The sequence below is a fragment of the Sesamum indicum genome, linkage group LG9, assembly GCF_026168435.1.
Source record: "Sesamum indicum cultivar Baizhima isolate 11 linkage group LG9, ASM2616843v1, whole genome shotgun sequence".
Lineage (NCBI taxonomy): Eukaryota > Viridiplantae > Streptophyta > Magnoliopsida > Lamiales > Pedaliaceae > Sesamum > Sesamum indicum.
The window spans coordinates 5,222,875-5,245,494 of record NC_142665.1 but is presented as its reverse complement, the minus strand read 5'-3'; the positions used below and the strand labels follow the sequence as shown (position 1 = coordinate 5,245,494).

The following is a 22,620-nucleotide window of genomic DNA, read 5'->3' as shown; positions in this document are numbered from 1 at the left end:
TTCGACAATAGAAACCCTAAGTTTGATTAGCAGTTAGTCTTTTCAAATATAAGGAGGGGTATTTTCATCTTTCACCCTTCACACCAACGTTTAGTTCGTGTAGGAAGGCAGTGTGCTATATTGTTTAATTCACATAGGGTAATTTATGTTTTTATTTAACATAGGGGTGTAATTTGTTTTTTATCAGTAACACATGTGGTATTTTGCTGTTAACCCTTTAAAAATATATAATCCTCATGTGAGTGGCAATGGTATTAATCATATAGTTGGGCTATTCTTTCCAGCTGAGATTTTCCTACAACTTTATGTGAATTCATGAGACTCAAATTGGGCATCTTGTGTTGTATTTTCTTAGAAATCAAATAAACACGTAACTGTATCTCGTTCTTCAACTAAAGTTGAATATTTCAACATGGGTTAGACCGTCTAGATTATTAGCTATTTCTTGTGGAGTTCATTTGTATGACAATAAAGCAGTCGTCTACATAATTGAGAATCCAATATTTCACGTTATAACTAAACATCTGACTATATTCATATACATATATATAGAGAGAGAGAGATTGTCATCACGTTTGTGCATGAATTATATAACCAGAGGTTTAGCCTATGTTTGTTTTTGTGTTTTGGCCCATCTTAGAGATGGGCCAAAACACAAAATCAAGTTTGGATTTGTAACTTGCACACCTCCGCTAGGTGTGCAAGTTGAATTTTAAACTTTTTATTATTTTCTCTCCACTTCTTTTCACTCTTCTTTCATCTGTCTCCACTTATTATTGTTGTTCCACGACACATTTCAGGGAAGCGCGTAAAATATCATGATGATGATGAAGCAAAAAGCAGAGGAGTCGGAGGGTCGGAAACTTGGGCAACCCCCTCAAGCATCTGTAAGACTCTTCGCATGGATGGCCTTAGAGAAGGATTTTCTTGAATGCACCAAATCCCCACCATCACTAGTCTCGCCACACCCTTCATGTCATTCCTAGCTTCCTCGTCATCTCCACCAGCATCTCTAGCTTCTCTTGGCTGTAGCACTCATAAATCCAATCAACCAACCCCTCCTCTTCATCATCCTCCATACCAAATTTCACACTTGACATGCAACAAACTATTTCAAGCAGCATCACACCAAAGCTATAGACATCCACTTTTGCTGTGATCGATGCTTTCCTAAACCACTCGGGTGCAAAGTACCCGACCGTCCCCCTAACATGCGTCCGTGCAACACGACTCTGCTCGGATAGTAGAAGTTTAGCCAATCCAAAGTCGGAGATTTTTGGGACGAGGTATTCGTCCAAGAGTATGTTTTGAGGCTTGACATCACAGTGTATGATCTGAGTGCTGCATTCTTCGTGCAAGTAAGCTAGATCTCTAGCGATACCGCACGCGATTTGCAGTCGTTGGTTCCACCGAGGCCTTGATATGCCGAAGAGAAGGCTAGCTAGAGAGCCGTTGCTCATGTGCTCGTACACTAGAAGTCGGTTATTTCCCTCATCACAATAACCAACAAGGTTTACTAAGTTCTTGTGGTGAGTCTGTCCAATCGCATTAACTTCAGTTGTGAACTCATTTTCGCCCTCGTTGACAGCCATATGCAATCACTTGATCGCAATATATCTCATGGGGTTAGACGGATTAGCGCCCTTATAAACAGTGCCAAAGGAGCCTCGGCCTAGTTGCTGCTTGAAGCTTCCGGTTGCCTCCTCGAGCTCTTTGTATGCGTACCTTCTTATCCCATTTAACGTTGAAGCTGGCTGCAAATTCAGCATCTTCTTGTGGTATACGAAGAAACTGGCGACCGATATAGCTACTAACAGAAGAAAGTTAAAGAACACAGAGCTGCCAAGAAGTACTGATATGGCAAGAACTAAAGTAGACTGATCTGTGCTTTTAGGACACGAGGTCGTCTCATTGTTCCGTGGAATCAAAGCGATCCCATTCACAGAGGCGGATTGTATTCCATTGGAAAGGGGGAACCTCTTCTTCCAACATTGGTCTTTCCCATTATAGATAGCAGCCGCACAAAAACAGTCACGGAGGCAGAATTCTTTACACATCTCCTTATCTACTTGAGGTCCTGTTTGGAGCTCATAGTCATTAAAGGGCCAATTAGTGTTGTTTAATTCCGTAAATCAACAAAGTCAGCATTCAGTTCCCATCCCTTCTGGTGGCAGCTTGGTAACTGAAAGTTCGGTTTGCAGCCTTGACTCATATCGAGTGGATCCACATGAGAGTATCCTTCTGGACACAAGCAATTAGGCCTTCCATTCGAATTCACACAATAACTATTATATCCACACGCTCCGCTTCCTAATTCTCCCAAGACTGCACTACACATATCTTCTGGAGTCGTCTGAATGACAGACCAAGCCGGTGAGTGCCTTCTGGCATCAGGAGTATAGTTTCCTCTCGGATGATTATAGTGCCTCAAAGCTCCATCATAATCAATCCTGGCCATATCCTGCCTGGGTCCCAAGTCCCTTTTGGTGACATTGAATATGTTTCTGTTTCTATCTTCTATGTAAATCAAACCAGCCTCATCAAAAACAAGCTCAGAGTCAGCATCAGGACGATTCGTCCCACTGGCCCAATAAGCTTTGGCTACAGCTTCACTTGGTAAGAACACAGGGAAAAGCACAAGATTTCCCGTCAAGTTGCATCCGGAGCTGGAGCTTCCCGTCTGTGTAATTAGTATCAGATCGACGCGAGAACAATCTTCCATCCTTGTTTAGCCTCTGACCAGGCAAGATTGTGTCAGTAGGCAATCTGAAGCTCTCCCATATATAAGTAGATGCTCTATTAATCAGCACAAAGTTGCCTGAATCAAGCATGGCTGCACATGCTATCCTTTCACTCCCTGTCTCAGCCATCCATATTTGCTGGCCCTGAGAGTTGTAGAGAATAAGCCGCCCTTCATCTGTGAGTTGGATTCTTGATCCTTCTTGAACTGGATGGTCATTCAAAGACCAAACTATGTTGGTTTGGGTATCTGATTGTAGCATATGGCTAACAAGAAGAGATCTTGATTGGTAGACAGGGAACGTAGGAGGGGCTGAAATCCAAATGCAAAATCACCTGCAGGGAAAATCCATGCCCCGCTATTCCCTCCTGCACCTGTAGTTAAAACTGACCTAAGTTTATGCTACAATGGGACTGGCTTACTGCAACTATGGCTGACAAAAGAGGAAACACTAAGCTGAGTAAACATAAGCGGAACTGTTTAGCTCGAAAGGCCATATCTAAAGCTCAAACTTAAGTACATACACATAAACCACAATGAATTGCATTCTATGATCTGCTTCTACTATTTAAAGGGAGACTGCTTCATATGGTTTTGGACAAGTCTGTCTCATTGGAAAAGTATGTTCATTAAGTATTAACACGTAAATATGGTTGGTAAGTATTTGATTATTCTTTCATCATTTTCTGTGCTGATTTTCATTGTCTTAGTTATCATGATTGGAATTGAGGTTATAGGACTTACAGATTTTTATTTCACTTGAAAGGTCTTTGCTATCTGTTCTGGATGAAAATTTCAAGTCTCGTGCTTCTTGACTACTTGCAATAGTAAATGCATCACTGACTAATTCCGCCTGCACTTTGCATCCCTGAAATATGCCTAAAGTCTGTGCCCCTAAAATATGCCTATAGTCAATATTTTGAAAATTGAACCGATGATTCAACTGGATAAATTATGGGAAAATTGGAACGACTAGTCCGATAGAAATGAAAATATCGATTGACTTGAAACATGTTATATACATGTATGTATATTTGTAGCATGTCAATATGTTATATATCAATAATTAAATAAATATAATTCATAAGAATAATTTATAACAATGATACAATTTTATAAATGAATGATATTTATAACAATTTAATAATAAAAACTAGCAAACCAATTGGAGGAAGCAAATCAAATCGAAATTCAAACTAGCAAAAATTTGAAATTTTAAACCCCCCAAACTAGTAATGTATAGTTTGTTTAAATAATTATTCATAAACCACTTGTCTATTTATTTCATTACCTTATCTTTTTGTAGAATATATTTTATTTCACTACACTATCCATTTTTTTTTTAAAAAAAATCAAAATCGATTTTGACTAGTTATCAGACAGATCAAACAACCAGTCCACACCAATTTTGATTAAGGGTGGTTCTTAAACTAGAATCGAACTAAGGATCTGGACAGCTCCTGATTGAACCGGTCAGTCCAATCCAATTTTAAAAACATTGCTTACAATCGTATTCACCTCCTAAAGTAGAAAAGTTAACAATTGTCCATAATTTAGAGTAAAAATTCCCTTTTCACTTATCTACCTAAAGTATGGTCTAGCATAAAATTGGCTCATAAACTATTTTTAGTATTTTTCAATTTTAATTCCAAACTTTCATTTAAAAACGATTTTAAAATCATAATTCTTTTTTTAAATTATATGATGTCGAATAATTATCGAAATGTGTAAAAGCTCAATATATGCAACTTCTATTAAATAATTAATTAACAACATTATTGTTAAATACTATGGAATATATAGAATTTAATTTTAATCTTTTTCATAAAAAGATTAAACGTATAAATATTATTCTTTTTGTATTTTACACTAGCACGTCGTTCCTACGTGCATATAATAAATAATTTTTTACTTTTTAAAATATATTATAATTAAGAGAAATATATAAATTAATACATTATATTAATAAAAAGAAATAAAAATCAATAATTTATCAATTAATGTAAATTTTAAAAAGTTGAATAAGTTAGTTATTCTATCATGATGGACATTTTTTACTTTATAAAAAATTGATGCGATATTATTATTAACCGTCATTTATGAGTGTAGAAAAACTTTTTTTATATTAGTATAAATATATAAAAAAATATTAATATAACCATGTCATTAACCATCATTTGTAAATATAAAATAATTTTTTTTTGTTAATATTAATATAGATACACATTGAGCGTAATTTTCATACTGTTCAAATTAAGAGTAACGGTTTGGAATAGGCAGCGAACTTCCACGGCGACTACCATCACGCGCTCCCCCCCGGTTATATTCCCGCTCGCCCCATTTTGAAAAAATCAATCACGCTTTCAGATTTCAGACGACAGCAGATCAAAATCTGAAACTCTATCAGTGTTTCACTGTAAAGGTGGATTATCGACACTGTTTTTATGAGTCGTCTTTTTAATATATCAATTCGCTTCATCGATACGCGATTGGAAGAGGGGAAAGATGCGATCTGTTTTGAAAAATCGAACCGCCGTCAGCTCCAATGCTCGTGCTTCATCCGCCGGTCAGATTTTTTTATTTTGCTTTATTGCTTTTCTTCTAGTTGCTTTTTTCACTTTTGAGGGGCTTGAGGAGACTAATTCCGATGTAATAGTAGCTTCGAGCTATTAGGGTTTCGGTATCTCGGTTTCGTTTCAGTTAGTGGGTAGTGTTATGTGTGCTGCATTGGTATGCAATCTGGATTTGTAAGGAGATCCAATTCGATTAAGTTTGTTACGGCAGTGAGAAATTTGATTGTTACTTAGGTCTTGAAAGAAAACTTTCAAGTTCCGGATATGTAAGTGTGCGCAAAGATGATGTTCGTAATCCTGTTACTATACTAAAGACAAAAGACTGACTTTTCACGGGATTGGAATTTGTATGCAGACGCGCCTCAATGTTAACTGATATGAACTTCTTCTTACTGCAAATTGGTTGGACTGTTCGTGATAATTACACTTAAATATGCTCCTGCACTGGAAAGATGATTTAGCTAATGGTTATAATATATTCACTCAATGCAGGATCAATTTCTTTTCTAAATTGATTTCAAAAGCTGGAAATTTTAAGGCAGTAATTTTTTTTTCTGTTTTGTCTTCTTGACCAAAGAGTAGAGTGTTAAAGACTTCATCTTGTGAGAAATGGTAGGGCTTTGGGGCTATCAGAGTAAGTAAATCATTTGGGAATCACTGATAGGCTTTGGCATGCAACTGCTTTTCACAATGGTTTTTGCCTAAAAGCACTTTAGATACAGTTATAAAGCTTCATATGCTACTAATAATTGAAACATTTAAAATATATCTACAGATGAGTTAGTCAATTCTCAATTGATTTGCCTCAACTTGATATAGGTCAGTGGAAATCTATATGGATATCTCACAATAAAGGAAAAACGAGAAAACAAAAGAATGCAAATGAATATCATAGTTTAATTTGTTAATCAGAATTATTACTCTTCTATCTTGCAGAGGCTTCAGAGAATTTTCCGGAGTTAGCAAGTCCTTGTTGTCCATCTAATGAAGGTAGCTGCTTCAAAGAGAATATCAATATAAACAAATCTGAAATCCCAAAGCTTACTTTGGAGCCACTACAGATGAAAAGGAAGAAAAAGGGAGCCGGATATAATTTGCGGAAAAGCCTAGCATGGGATCGAGCCTTTTTCACTGAAGAAGGTTACCACTTTTATGATATAGGACGAATGTTGTCTCTTAAAGTATAGCAGGTATTAGCAGTTAGTTATTAAGTATGGCTGATTGGTTCTCTCTGCAGGTGTATTGGATCCCCTAGAACTCTCTGTCATTACTGGTGCCTCTTGTAGAGAAGTATTGCCTTTCACTGATGAAGATACTCCTGGTCGTTCCCAGGTCCCTGTTAAACGCAAGGATGTGCAAAATCTTAAAAAAAACCTATTAAATAATCTGCAAACTAAAGATTTTGATAAAGATCAGAAGAAGGATTGGTCATCACCAAAGTTTGATTCATCTTCCTCTAACTTTATGACATCAACTTCTCTGGTGAGTTTCACTGGGTCACATTCCTCTTTTGAGTGGGAGAGGGTAGTTGGCGAATTAGTCTGTCTTATGTTTTATGATCTTTCAGACTTCAGACAAAGTTCCAACTGGTCTTGGTAGCAAATCCAGGCCAGGATGTGCTGACTGTCCTCGACCTTTACCACCATCATCATATCCTTCATGCTGAGTTAGACATTTCCTAATTTTTATTCATTCCGCATTAAATTTTTAAAGTGCAATGACCCTTAACAATTCCGTACATTAAAGAGGCCTGCAAATGTAAATGTCGGCAAAGCTGCAGGCAAGGAGTTAAAGCTGCCAAAAGTTCCTGGTTTAAAGTCAGACATTAGCCCAATTTGTGCAACAACAGAGAGTACTATACTGAGAGTGAACTGTGCGAATTACAACCAGATTACTGAACCAGGTAACTGCTGGTGATGGTTATTAGATTATGCATGTCACCTGCGTTTATGTTATTCATGTTAAAAGAGTTAGGTGGTTCAGTTTGACCTGCGTTTATGTTATTCATGTTAAAAGAGTTAGGTGGTTCAGTTTGTTGTCCTAGCAGGTTACATCTGATGCTTCAGACATTTGGACATTTTGTTCAGTGTGCCATACCATTGGTATATTCTTGGTAGAATGATGGTTCATATAGTCTCACTTATGTTACTTCTATTCAGGTTTTAATGACCAGAGCAATGAAGGATCAATCAGCTCCTATAAAAGTCTCAAGAACACCCAAAATGCATCAAAAGCTAATTCAGTGCGTTCAGCCCTTTATTCGGATAGAAATTCAGTAAGTACCTAACTGCTCTTCTAAGAGCCAGTGACGTTAAAAGTGTTCTAGCTGGTTGCAACGTACGTATTTAAGTCAAATCAGCAGACAACTTAACAGCACAATTTACCCTTCAGTTAGTACCAAAATTACATCTGTAGCAGTTTATTGAATGTGGAGTTTACAGGGCAACTCATCATTCAGAAGACATTCATCTGTGAGTATGCATTCTCTGCTGGTTGACAAAGCCAATCATTCAGTTTCAAAGATGATTCCAGACCATATGACTCCAGTCAGGCTGGTGAATTCATCTCAGAGCCAACATGAGCCGACAACTTCTACAGCTCCTTTTCCTCAGAATGCTCATCTTAGTTGTAGGACTATGCATACTTCACAGAATCAAAATATGAAACCATCAGGTTTGAGAATGCCATCACCATCTTTGTCATTTTTCAGTCAGGTATCACGATGTTGATTATGACATAGAGGTTTATAAGTAGAATATAGAAGTCTCTATGTTTCTTTACTAATGTTAATTCTCTGATACTTATGCAGCCTAAATCTTCGGTCTTCCGCAACTCGTCATTGAGAGATACTGATTTTTCTAGGGCTCAAAGACCTGGAAGTTTGATTTTGCTAGACAACTTGAGAAGAACACCCAAGACAGATAATAAAGTTCCAGAGAGCACAATTAGTAATAGTAAGACCATAAGCTCGAGAATGGAATGTTTAATGTCATCTCATGGCACTGCTGTTGATTTAATTAAACCGGAGTTGGAGGGAAATGATATGCAGAAGGTGGGTGTGAAGGTCCTTCATTATTTTTTAATTCTGCCAACATGTAGTAAGCTTTTTTTAAGACAATATTTATGTTTTGATGGACAGATTCAAGATATTCAGGAGAAACATGGAAGCAAAAGAATTTCTCATGAGGAAGCAGACATGCAGAAGATTGACACTGAAATGCCCTCACAAAGTGGAAGTTGCGAACAAGTAATGGATGGCAATTTTATTAAGAAGGCCATTGATCATTATCCAGGAAAAGGTGAATCATGTGGAAGTGGATGCAGAAATCCACAATTAATTTCAGAAACGAATTACTCTATTCTTGAATCTAAAACATGTGCAACTGATGAACCACCTAAAGAAAAAAAGAGAAGCAATTCCTTGGTCTTGAATCATGATGCTACTAATGGAACAAAATGTGAGGATGCACTTGATCATAGGCAGTGGAACTCTTTGACAATGCCGAGTGATGGGGAAGAATCCTCTAAGCCAGATTGTCAAGAACTTCACGGGGAGCAAACTGACCCCTTCAACTATTCTCTTTGTGGGATTGATAGGAGAACTGATAAAGATAATAATGTTTTGAAGACAAAGCAAAGAGCCAGTGATCAACTTGGTGTGTCCCAGCAGAATGAAAGTTGGTGCAGTAGAAGTGCAAGCACTGAAGCTTTAGAACCCAGTCGAGCCGAGGATGAAAATACGTATTTTAGGTCCAAGCATCTACCTGCAGATCTTTTAAAAGAAGCTGCTTTTATAGAGGTACCAGCTGATAATTTACTTGTGGGACTGAACCATATTCAGGTTGCTGCATGTGCTTCAACTATTGGAAGTTGTAAGAATGACGTCAATTTAATTTCAGAGGTTGATGATGACAGTGAACAATCTGCGGAACATTTGGTGGTTCAAAATATTAGTCTTAATGTTGAAACGGAGTCACAGAGAAATGTCGAGAATACAAGTGATAGATTGCTGTGTGAGAAACAAATATGTTGTAAGAAGTCCCAGCAAGAAAAGAATGATGATAAGCCTCTACTTGAAGTTCCAGACAGAAAAGATGAAAACGGAGCGATGGACACTAAGATGGCAAGCTCTCTGTCTCCTGGTAAAATGCATGATTCCAACTTCGGTAAAGAGAAATTGCTTGAACAACCTCTTATAAGCACAGAGCTCGATTCTATGGATAATTTATTCTCATCTGAAAGCGACAACAATTTAATCAATATGACTTTCAATCCGGATGGCGAACAGAAGGGCAATGCTAATGTGTTAACGAACGGTCCTTCTAATGAAAGCGTATCTAACAGTCTTCATGACGAAACCTGGAGAGCGGAGATTACCTGTTGCAGTTCATTTCCTGAAAGTGGGATTCATGAAGTGTTGCAGAAGAATACTTTTGGAAAGGTGACAATGGCTGGGCCAATTATACAAGTTGGTTCTGCAAACGATTGGTTTAGCTCCACAATGTCATTCAAGGAAAGCAAATCTGATATTGATAGCCTCAGATATATACGAGACGCAGCGACTGTGCTGGTGCAGTCACCAGAAAGCAGCACGTTGAACAAAAGCTGCTTTACAAAATCAGAAAGCATGGCATTGCCTATTGCAGAATTTGTAATTGAAAATACAGTGGGTTCTAATGACGGATTGCAATCTGAGAATTATTTGCAGAACGAAACCCTTACTGATGTGTCCTATGAAGATAATGCATTGGGGACTAAGGAAGATTCTGGTACAGGACAAATGGAAATATACTCGAGCACATCGAGAAGCTCCAGTATTTCTGCACAGGAATCAGTTTTAGAACATGAAAGTTGCAATACTGCATATGGAACTGAGGGTCGATCACATGTTGCGGATGCAATAACTGATCCTTCAAAAGTCGAAACTTTTTCTGATGTCACTAAAAGTGAAGTTTTTGATGACCCGAATAGTTCTTCCAATCGTCTTCACCCTAAGTTGGACCAGGGCAATGTTAAAGCTGCATCACCGCCAAAGTAATCATTAATTAACGCATCCTTTCCTCTTGGTTAATTTTGTATTTCCCTGTAATGTTTTTCTGAATCCAAATTTTTGGGCTCCATCCTATTTCTTATCTTCACAGCAATAAAGATGAGGATGGTCTTAAGGAGAAAAGTTGCTCACTCATTCTTCCACAAAATGCTATTCCATTTTCTGATGAATGGTTGGCTGCCATGGAAGCTGCTGGAGTGGTAAGTTCATGCCTTAGCTTTACGATGTGGCTCAAATTAAACATAATTATAACTCTTTTTTTCTCTTTCAGATGGAGGAAACTGCATTTAGATAATCATTATCTGGGGCATGATGCTAATTGAAAATTTTTGGAATCTTGGCTTTCTATTATATGTCAGAATGTCTCACTCTTAACAAATATTTGTCTGGGACCTGCACCTGGTATATGTATTAAGAAATGAAACACATGTTGGTAGGCTGTGGATGCTAAGATAAGTTGGTTTGACCTTTTGACATTGTTTGTCATCAACTTGACAACTTCCATCATCCCTTCCTTTTCTTAGTTTTCTCATCTGTATTATAGACGTATCCTTTTCCTTGTATATATAGTTTTTCCTTTTCCAGTCAATGATTTGAATAAATGAATTCTATAATCAGTAAGTTTTTTTTTTGCATGAGGTTTCAAATTTAACCAACTTATAAATGCATGACCAAGAAAAGAATTACAACTGTCCTCGTAAGAAAGTTTCTCCTTTCTGACTTATAAATTGTATTGTTTGGAGGTCAATCAGACTTCAAAATTAGTTTACGTGAAGTAAGCTAGTCTTGGTCCCTCGGATGGGTAGGACAAAATCAGTAACGAACATGTTATGGATGTACTTGCTGTCAACTCAATGAGTAGATGATATGGGAATAATTCACACAAGTATACATTGAGTGAAAATCATGAAACTTCTAACTGTTTGATTAGCCATTGTGTGCAACCGAATATCACATTCTCGAATTATTATTCAATCTTTTTACAAATAGAAATGTTGTACTTACCAAATTTACTATGCATTTCACAAAGTAATAAACAAAGTTTAATCTATCTGAATAATCTTTTATCATGTTTATATTTGAATGTTGGACCTCTGCCCGTAAAAGATGTCTAGATGGATCTTCTAATACACTTAGTTTATATTTGGATTGAGGAATTTGGAGCTAAGGATTTCGAATCCACAATGACAAATCCTTTAGTACTTATATAGATAGTTTCATACTTCAAAGGATTTCAAATCCTTGATCCCCTATTTTGGATTATATGTTGTGGCATTGTAATGGATTTTAAATCCATTTTAATATAGAGGCATTTGAAACTGTTTCGCCAAGTCCTCCATTCAAATATAAGTCCTTCCATCCAAATGTAGCATAAGAAAATTCAAGTTTCAATTGACCATTCTTTTGAAGAGCTGATCTTACACAAATTTAAAAGTAAATTGATTTTTCAATTGATAATATTGTAATATAGCTGAAAAAGAATTTGATTTTGCATTTCTATGCACGAGGATTGCATAATTGCTAGTTTTAATTTGTATTGTCAATGTGTAAGCCACTGGAATAATGGGATTATAAAAATGCCAGACTTAACTCATCAGATATAAATGTAGTTTAGGTCTATCTACCAAACCATTTGAGACTGAGTCCTAGGAAGTTCTTATACTGAATTTTCTTGCATGATTGCAATTGGCTAATTTTAGTTTCTTGAGATTTTTATACTGTTTATTGTATATTTAAACTGGCATGTGATGATGTAACATGAACTAGCAAGATGCAGATGTATTAAAATTTGTTAGACATTAGATATCATTAACACTCTTCAATGCAACTGCTCACATTCATTTATTTCTATGTGTTTATTGGTTTACTGTTGTCCATTCTGTTTGATTTCATCATTAGACATCTTTTGTTTAATTGATTGAACTACTTGGAACTATTGACAGGATATCCTCACCAGGAAGAGTGGGGCAGTGCAAAACTCACCCCCTGATAAATCTCTACCGGAGCCAAGCCCATGGTCACCGGTATGCTCTTGAGTTATATCTCTTCTCTGACTATTATATATGACCTTTGCTACGTAATAGTATATGTCGCATTTATGCACATAGACATATTACCAAATCTAAGGCAGGGCAAATCACAAGTTTGAGACATCACAATGATCTTTGAAGTTGACTGTCCTTGTTTAGTTTCTATATGTAAAATGTGGCATGACATGTGGCAGATAAGCAAGATGAAAAGCTATCTTGGGATTGGGAACGTGGATACTTATAGTCTTGAGAGAATTAGAAGTTAATTAGTTTGTATTCCTTACATCCCATTCACATTGACCTTTTCTTTCCTTGTCAGCATCTTGGTTAACCTTTTAGCTTCTCATTCCTTCACATTCGTCTCTTTCAATTTTATGTAAAAGGTTTTCCTCCTTCTCATCATAATTTGTTTTGCTAGCTGTCCAAGTTATGAGTTATGTCTTGTTCCATTGTGGCCTTTTATCAGCACAAAGCTGCTTTTTCCTTGCTATTCTTACATAAGTTCAACTGCCGTGGACTTGACATGCTCTGTTTGTTAACACTGGCCATCACTCTGCAAGCAAAATAAGTTATTGTTGTTATGACTGTCTTTAGCCTGTCAAAAATTTCATGCCTGCAGTGGTTTTTTCTTTCACATGTGGTAATTTTACCTAGATTTCCCTTCTTGGAACCCTCTTTCCATTGTGTTAAACTCAGAATTGTCAAAAATGCCCAGAAAACAAGCATAGGTCAAGCAAGGGCATTGTCTGCTAGGTCTTCTAGCCAACGTGCTATGATAAGTTCAAGACTAGAAGAATAAATAAATGCATAATGATAAAAAAAAATTCTATGTGAGATCTACAAAGTTTCTTTCTTCCTCCTTTTCTTTTCTCCTTTTTGTATTAATTTTTCCATCTCTACTACATCACACTGTTGAATTTTTTTGGGCTTATAATTTATGTGATTTTAAGAACCATTCAACAGCAATATAACACTTCGAATAATGGAAACTGTACAAGTGCTAAATATAAGCTTCTAAAGATATCTTTACTTAATACTGTAAAATAAAGTTCAAAAGATGTAACCTTGTCAAGCATCATTGCATAGGCGACCCCTTGCTTAAAATGAGTGGAGATGCTTGTTGTTCATGCATGCAAATGTCTCTGAAAACTTCAATTAGATAATTTAGATTTAGATTTGAGATGGTCTAGGAATTTTGCTGGATTTATACTTGTAGCTGGACACTAATTTCACTAGTTATCATTATCCCTGGGCTGATACACATGGGTTGGACTGTGTAGCTATTTGCTAAAAAAGGAAATACACATCAAGCAAGGTAAAAATTTGAAAGATAACAATGCTTTCTGTCAAAGGTAAATTAGTCAGTTCACTTTTATATTTAGACATGCCCCTCCCTAGTTGTGAAAATCTTGGATTTCCATAGCAATTTAACAATGCATACGGCTCTGCGTGGACTTTAGCTCTTCCAGGAAGAGCTAATTAATCAATTAGCAGCCTTGGAAGCTTCTTCCAGTACACCAATTGAATAATGTGCAAGAAATCAAATTAAGATAGCAATTAAGAAAGTCATACAATATTTCCTTTCTCCACACTTCTGTTTTTTATTTTTCGTGAATTGCATGTTATGACTTTTCAGGTCAAAAGGAAAAACAATCAGATCGGACCATTTGACTGTACGAAATTCACCAATATTCCTCCCTCTGACTCTAGCTAAATCACAAGGTTTGCCAGAAATTCATTGTTTTAATTGTAACTCTCGTTACTAATTCAGAATCATTGCAGTAAAGTCGGTTTGCAGTTTTCCTTTTTCACGAATAATAAGTCTTTTGTACTCAATACTTCAATTGGATTTGAGATGTTATACCCTCTCTGGCAAACGCTTGCACTTGGTTTGCCGCATTGCTTCATTCCACTCAGAAACTCAGAAGGTTAGGAAATTTCTCCTTTGTCATATAATCTTGACACTTGCTGTTGTACAATTCTGTTATTTTTGGCTAAGTTCGCGGACATTTTACCAAATGTTGTGGAGCTTAAAGCTGTTTAAATGTCATCATCTGCTGCTGCTATGATATGTGGTTATCTCTTGGTTTTGTTTAGGGAATTGCTCATGCCAAGAGCATTTCTGCTGATAGATCATTTCTTAGTTGTTGAAACTTTTTTTATCTCAATGCTAAAATAAAGAATGCTTATGTGCATACAAGATGGATGGATAAACTCAGTGCTCTGTACAAAGAAATCATAATACATTGTTTACCCTCTCATATGTTATATTTTCAGGCAACTATTGTGTTGGTTTCTATAGTAGATTTTTTTTTTTTTAACAAGTTTTGTATAAGATAATCATTCATGGAGTTACTCCACAAAAGGCATACACAACTGAAGTTTACTTGCTTTTTTATTAAATTAGTTGCCATAGAATAAATAATATTTTACGTTTTAAATTATATTATGAATATATATATATAAACCAACACATCATATTTTTAAAGAAAAAGAAAGAAAGAAAGAAAGCAACAAAGAAAAAAAAATTAACTTAAAGATATTATCGACATAATAATAAAATTAGTGTTGCAATATTATGATCATTATTTGTGAGGGAAAGGTCTTCTTTTATGTATTAGTATAGATAAATGCAAGAAAATGATAGTTAACATAATGTGTAGGAGGTGTTTATTGAAAATATTTTATTAAATTTTAAATAATAGGGAATTTATAAACTCCTTAAAGCCAATGAGTTGCAATTTTTCCCCGCTTCTTATTCCTTCTCTTTTTCCTTGGACCTCCAGTAGGAATAGATAGACAAAAGGCTTAGGATAATTATATTAATACTTTTTAGGGTTATGTCTAATGATAAAAATATTTTCTATTGTTGTGAAGTTACTAGTATACAATTTGAGAGTGTGTTATTATAATATTTTTTAGGGATAAAAAGTAAATATATTTGTATAATTAAATTTAATATTAGAAAGTGTGATGTAACATAGGAAAGGCTTAAGAAGTCATCATGAAATGTGTATAGTCTGAAACCATGTAAATCATAATTGTGGAACAAGTCAATACCATGATTAATCAGTTGAATACTACCAAAAACCATATCAATAGTTAAACAAAATTCCGTGGGCTAATGTCTGTTGAACCAAGAATCATGCTTCATATTTATCAAAGCTCTTTATTATTATTATTATTATTATTATATAATATAAACAGAAAATCCTTTTACCAATATATAAATGCATGTGGTCTGAATTACAACTAACCCACAGTGGAATGACTTGCATAAAGACAAAAAAATATATGAAACCCGATTTTTCATTGTCCTCACCTCACACTCCTACTCATATTTACTATATTCCACTAATTAAAAATTCAAATAAAATCTATAAAATAACACCAAAAACAGTTCTTGTAGTTCATATATATATATATATATATATGACTGATAGGATTTAAAAAAAGTAATGAAACCTACATTATGATAAACTAATAATAATATCAATTTCATCTCAAAATGATTGGAATATTGAAATATCATTTTCAATTCTCTATATATATCAAAATTTCTACATAATTTTACTTTTCACAGAAAATTGACATATATATGGTAATACTAATATTATAACCAAATACGGCTGCAATTCTTTTATATATTTCTCACTTGTTTTATACTTAATCTCTTAGTATATAAAGGGAAATATTGCAGGCCAATGTATATGAGATATATTTATAAAATAAATCTCTTCAATTATGTTACTATCTAATATTTTTAAAATTGTTCCACTTCCAAGAGCTTGGATTGAATTGATATATTTCTTCGTCCAAGCTCTCACCTCCTCTCTCGGATCGTTTAAATCCCCAGGGACTGGTATGGAATCTTGAATTGCTGTGTTGCCATTATCTTCTTCAATGTTTAGCCATGCTGTATTTTCACATAGTCTCATATTATTATTATATGGTGGAACGAGAGCATATTCCACTTAATTGTAATTATAACAATTAATTATTATTTCTAAGGATTATCCATCATTTTGTGGGACAATAAACTTTCCTTATTCCATAATTGTTGTTGAGAAATCATTATGACAGATGATGAATATGTGCATAAACTATTAAGAAAAAGAGAAAAAAAGTAAAATTAGTGCAAGACACAAGGTCCACATGGTCTGAACAATCTTTCTACAAGCACGCTTGCCCAAAATCAATCAGTTTCATATAACTAATTGTAATAAGGCTGTCTGTAAGCTATTGATATTAGGGCACATGTAAAATATTATAAAATAATAATAAGTTTAAAATTTAGAGTAAAATGTAAAGCAAACTCTACACTCCAACAATTGTTCCAATCACCGGTAGAAGACAAGAGCTGAGAAGCAAACAACAGTAGCATCCATTTGGAGTTGTTGGGTACGAAACCCGTAGTGGTATCACTTAATCAACAAGCCCTAACCAACTATTACACTTGATGTGGAGTACGAAACTCCTTAAAATTACAAACTGAGATTACAAAGGTAAAGAACAGTACACGAAGTAAATAATAGAGATAAGTGAATAATAAAACCCGTGATATTGATGGCGGCTCAGGAACATTCAGATTCAGCAGAAGCAACAGTCACGGGTCACCGAAACTCCGGACTCACAGACACTCGGCCCTGGTTGCACCTCACACCACGGGTGGTTCACACAGACAACCCACCCCACGGCCGTTCCCACAGAAATACTAACGGGTCACACACCTCACAACCGTTCACTTAGAATCGGACCAAGAAACCTCACCAAACAGCCGTTCACACAGAATCGGGAAGGGTAGGAGTATTTCACAGTGAAGTGCTCGGCTATCTCACCCCGGTCACCCGAGAATACACGGCCCCTATTTATAAGGAGAAATGGAGCCGTTGGTACACGCGGGTTTTGGGGTGGCTTTCCTTTAGCCATGAGTTTGGCTAAGGAAAGCCACCACCATTAACGGTGGTGGAAATGGTAACAAAGATCGGCCATAGAAGGCAACAAGAAGAGGGAGAGGGAGGAGATTCATCCGCAGCGGCGCAAGTGGGTGAGAAGAGAGAGATAGTTGACTTTAGGGTGAGTAAGTGTGTTTACCTGGGTCGGGTCCATGGGCTCGGGTTATGGGTCGGGTGAGGGCCATCCGAGTGGGCCGAGAGTCTTAGTGAGCCGAGTCGTTGGGCCTACCGAGTTTGGGTCATGGGCCACATAAATACCAACAATCTCCACCTTGGACCAAGACCCATCAGAAAGATGGAAATGGTCATGGAGTCTTTAGCTGAATCTGTTTGTTTCATCATCGCCTAAAAAAAAAGTTCTCCGTGGATGTACCTGCATTTTGAGACAACTCGGAAGCTTATGTTAGTCAGGGAATAAATGCAATATTTTTAAGCATGTATGAAATTTTTCAAGAGGAAGACTTTTGGTACCCATATCTGCAGGATTGTCCTCGGATTTAATTTTCTCCAATTTAATTACCTCTTTACTGACGATATCTCGTATGAAGTGATACCTCACATCTATGTGTTTCGTCCGATCATGAAATACGGGATTTTTGCACAATTGTATTGAAGATTGACTATCAGAGTATACCGTGAGCTTGTTATTGGAGAAACCAATTTCCTTTATGAGGCCATCCAACCATATAGCCTCTTTGAATGCTTCCGTGGTAGCAATGTATTCTGCCTCAGTGGTGGAGAGAGCAACTATGTGTTGCAGTTGGGATTTCCAACTTATGCACGAACCACAGAATGTAAAGATATAAGATGTGGTAGATTTTCTGCTATCCCTATCATTTGCATAATTGGAGTCAACAAAGCCAACAAGTTGAGTGTTTTCACTCCTTTTTGAAAAACGTATGCCTATGTTTTCAGAGCCATGCAGGTATTTCAAAAGCCACTTAAGGGCCTCCCAATGAGGAGGACCCGGATTTGACATGTATCTACTTAAGCAGCTAATAGCGTATGCAATGTCAGGTCTTGTACAAACCATGAGAAACATGATGGATCCTATCACATTAGAGTAGGGAACTTTTTCCATTTTAGCTTTTTCAATATCACTATGAGGACTCTGATTTTTACTGAGTTGAAAGTGGGCAGCAAGAGGCACAGAGGTAGGCTTGGATGTTTCCATTGAAAACCTTTTTAGAATGGATAGGATATAAGACTTTTGGCTTAGTAGGATAAAAGACTCATGTCTAACAATGTTCATACCAAGAATGCGTTTTGCATCACCTAAGTCTTTTATTTCAAAGGTTTTGTGTAAATCAGTTTGCAGTTTATTAATGAGATGCAGGCTAGGACTAGCAATGAGCATGTCATCCACATATAGAACAAGAAAAATAGGAGTGCTATCAACATGCTTGAAGTATAAACAATGATCATATCGGCTTCTTTTAAAATCTAGTGAGAGCATGAAGGAATCAAATTTCTTGTTCCATTGTCTAGGGGATTGCTTCAAGCCATACAGAGATTTATTGAGAAGGCACACATAATCAGATTTGATTTTATCAATAAATCCAACAGGTTGATTCATGTAGATATGCTCATCTAAATCACCATGTAAGAAAGCAGTTTTAACATCCATTTGTTTCAGATTCCAATTGTAGTGTGCAGTGAGAGCAAGAATGATACGGACAGTGGTGTACTTCACAACGGGAGAAAAAATCTCATTGTAATCTAAGCCTTCCTTTTGAGTAAACCCTTTTGCTACTAGTCTAGCTTTGTACTTAATGGGGTTTTCTTGTTTAATCTTAAAAAGCCATTTGCAATCAACTACGGATGAGTTTTTGGGCCTAGGAACTAGTGTCCATGTGTTGTTTTGTTTTAACGAGTTCATCTCTTCTTTCATGGCACTAAGCCATTTTTCTGATTTCATAGCTTCCTCAACATTTGTGGGTTCAGATAGTTCTATGTTCAAAGCAGTGTCAAAATCTCTAAGTTTGGTAGGTATCCTAGTTTCTCTTCTAGCTCGATCTCTAGTGAGTTGGTAGTCATTAAGGGGGTTTTCTATAGTTGTGGTCTCATTTTCAGTGGTTACTACCTCATTTTCGTTTGTTTGTTCAGCTATATTTTCATTATTCCCTTCCCCCTCTTGGTTATCCCCTAAGTGATTCTCCACCTTATTAAGAGTAGGTTCTTTTTCTCTAAGTTGAGTTTTATCAAGGCAAGGAAACTCATTCTCGTTAAAAGTGACATCCCTACTTATAAGTACTTTAAAACCTGGTTGGCTACGAACCCAAAGTCTATACCCTTTTGTTCCCTCAGGATAACCAATAAATACACACTTAACAGATCTAGGTTCTAATTTGTCTATGTTTTGATGAACAAACGCAGAACATCCAAAAGTACGAAGGTAAGAGATATCAGGTTTTCTACCATTCCACACAAAATCAGGAGTTTTACCAGATAACGGCACAGATGGAGACAAGTTTATCAAATGAGTAGCAGTAAGTATAGCTTCACCCCAAAAAGATTTAGGCAATCCAGAACTAATAAGCATGCATCTAACTTTATCAAGCAGGGTTCGATTCATGCGTTCAGCTACACCGTTTTGTTGTGGGGTATAGGGGTTAGTTCTATGCCTCCTTATACCAAAATTGTCACAAAGATTAGAAAAATCTTTATTGCAGAATTCAAGGCCATTATCAGTCCGAAGGGCTTTTACTTTCTTTCCAGTTTGATTTTCAACAAGAGATTTCCATTTTGTAAATTTCTCAAAAACTTCGGACTTGTGTTTCATAAGAAAGACAAACACCTTCCTAGAGTAATTATCAATGATAGACAGGAAATAACGGTTACCCCCATGTGTAGGCACACTAGATGGACCCCAAACATCGGCATGAACATAATCTAAAATGCATGAAGACATGGAAGGGAGTGATTGAGATGGAGTTGGAAAGTGTACTTTATGATGTTTTCCCAAGACACAATCATCACAGAAATCCAAATTTTCAATTTTGTCATTCAAAATTCCATCCTTTTTCAAAAAACCAAGACCTTTTAGACTCATATGCCCAAGTCGTTTATGCCATAATGCAGTCATATCACATTCATTCACAGAAGCAGTCAAGGAATCATATGTAACTGAGCATAGATAGAGATTTCGTTTCTTTTCAGCTTTAAACACAATAAGGGACCCTTTCATGATTTTCATGAGGCCTTTGCCCCACCTACCTTCTAGACCATCCTCTTCTAAGGCAGCACAAGATATCAAGTTGTGACTCAAATCAGGAACATACCTTACATTTTTCAGAGTTAGTTTATAACCTTCTTTGAAATTTAACGAGATGTCACCAAGACCCAAAATTTCACATTTCTTTTCATTAGCCATAGAAACAAAACCAGATTTTTCATAGCGAAAGTTTGAAAAGACTTCTTTAACAGGGCTCATATGGAAAGTACACCCAGAATCAATAAGCCATTCAAATTTGTTCACAGAGAGCACAGAATTTGCTTCATAGACCATGAAGACTTCACCATTTTCATCAGAGACATTATTCACTTTCTCTTGTTCATCAAAGTTTCTGTCCCTATTGTCACGTTTGGGTTTTCTACAATCTTTGATGTAATGACCCTTAATGCCACAGTTATAGCAACGTCTTTCCTTTGTTTTATCATCTCTAGATCTGGATTTACTATGGCTGTTTCTACTTTTACCCCTGCTGTGACTTCTACCTCTATTTTTAAAGCCATTGTTCCTGACATTTGGTCTACTTCTAGCAAGATTTACCTCATGATTATTCTGACTAGGTCTAGCAATTTTTAGGTCCATTTCTTTGCTTTTAAGACCATTAACCACAGTATCTAGGTTGATGCTATCTCTACCATACTTAATAGCAGCTTTCACGTCAGAATAGGATTCAGGAATTGCATTCAAGAGCACAATAGGAGTGTAATCATCAATGTTTTCATCACCAGTAAGTTTAATGTCTTGTATCAACTTGGTAAACTCATCAAGATTTTCATCAATATTTTTGGAAAGATCCAATTTATAACGAAAAAACTTTTCCAAGAGAAAAAGCTTACTGGGTAAAGAAGTTTCAGTATATAAATCCTCCAATTTTCTCCAAAGCTCTTTAGAGGTTTTTTGTTTTCCCACTTTTCTAAGGACATTATCGGAAAGGTTTAAAATAATGGACGAGTAGGCAAACTCGTCATTTTCCAATTGTTTTTCTTCAGAAACATTTTCAGTGTATTTTCCGTCAATAGCTTTAAACACCTTTTGTTGTATTAAAATGCCTTTCATTTTCTGTTGCCAGATAGAGAAATCAGTTTTTCCGTCAAACGGTTGTAAACTATATCCGGCCATTTTGAAAGTAGAGGTCACGGTTTTTAAGGGAAAAAACAAAGGTTGTGGTTTTAAGTAAAATCTTTCGAAAAAAACAGTTGATCAAGAAGATAATGCACTCAGAATCAGAATAACACCACAGAGGCAGAAATGTATCAGACAATAACAGTACTAATTCTGAGTTGCCAAAATATCAACAATGTTCACAGGTTAAGAAAGAAGTCACAGATCACAATTTTAGGATAATAGATCAAGGTATAAGCAAAATTGCAGATCAAGACAATGAACCCGTATAATGATAAGCGCAGCAGTTATCACAGTCAATTTCAGCAAATCACAAAGAGAAGGAGAAATGAACACGGCCAAGGTCTTTCCAGCCTAACGCCCAGTCCAGATACCCGACGACCTCAGGGGTCCGGCCAGGAGGGTCGTTAAGGGGATAAGCACCTCGGTTATTGACAGTAATATAATGCTGAAAAATAAAATAAAGCAGTAAATGGAGGAGGGGTTCAAGCGTGTTACCTTCACCACGGCGCGGATAGGATCGGAACAGTGCTCTGATACCACTGTTGGGTACGAAACCCGTAGTGGTATCACTTAATCAACAAGCCCTAACCAACTATTACACTTGATGTGGAGTACGAAACTCCTTAAAATTACAAACTGAGATTACAAAGGTAAAGAACAGTACACGAAGTAAATAATAGAGATAAGTGAATAATAAAACCCGTGATATTGATGGCGGCTCAGGAACATTCAGATTCAGCAGAAGCAACAGTCACGGGTCACCGAAACTCCGGACTCACAGACACTCGGCCCTGGTTGCACCTCACACCACGGGTGGTTCACACAGACAACCCACCCCACGGCCGTTCCCACAGAAATACTAACGGGTCACACACCTCACAACCGTTCACTTAGAATCGGACCAAGAAACCTCAC

General features: G+C 36.4%; 1 protein-coding gene and 1 pseudogene across 1 annotated transcript; one reads left to right on the top strand and one right to left on the bottom strand.

Annotated features, from left to right (window-relative positions):
* Positions 1–563: 563 nt before the first annotated feature.
* LOC148786837 (G-type lectin S-receptor-like serine/threonine-protein kinase LECRK3) lies at positions 564–3,365 on the bottom strand (annotated as a pseudogene).
* A 1,652-nt stretch (positions 3,366–5,017) lies between these two features.
* LOC105170683 (uncharacterized) lies at positions 5,018–14,593 on the top strand. Its single transcript, XM_088884337.1, is given in 13 exon segments — positions 5,018–5,306; positions 6,250–6,453; positions 6,551–6,795; positions 6,881–6,965; positions 7,055–7,216; positions 7,473–7,588; positions 7,755–8,027; positions 8,123–8,365; positions 8,453–10,347; positions 10,455–10,563; positions 12,307–12,387; positions 14,030–14,101; positions 14,104–14,593. Coding segments are annotated over 13 exon segments (3,621 nt in total). The 5' UTR covers positions 5,018–5,245; the 3' UTR covers positions 14,179–14,593.
* The last annotated feature ends 8,027 nt before the right edge of the window (positions 14,594–22,620 follow it).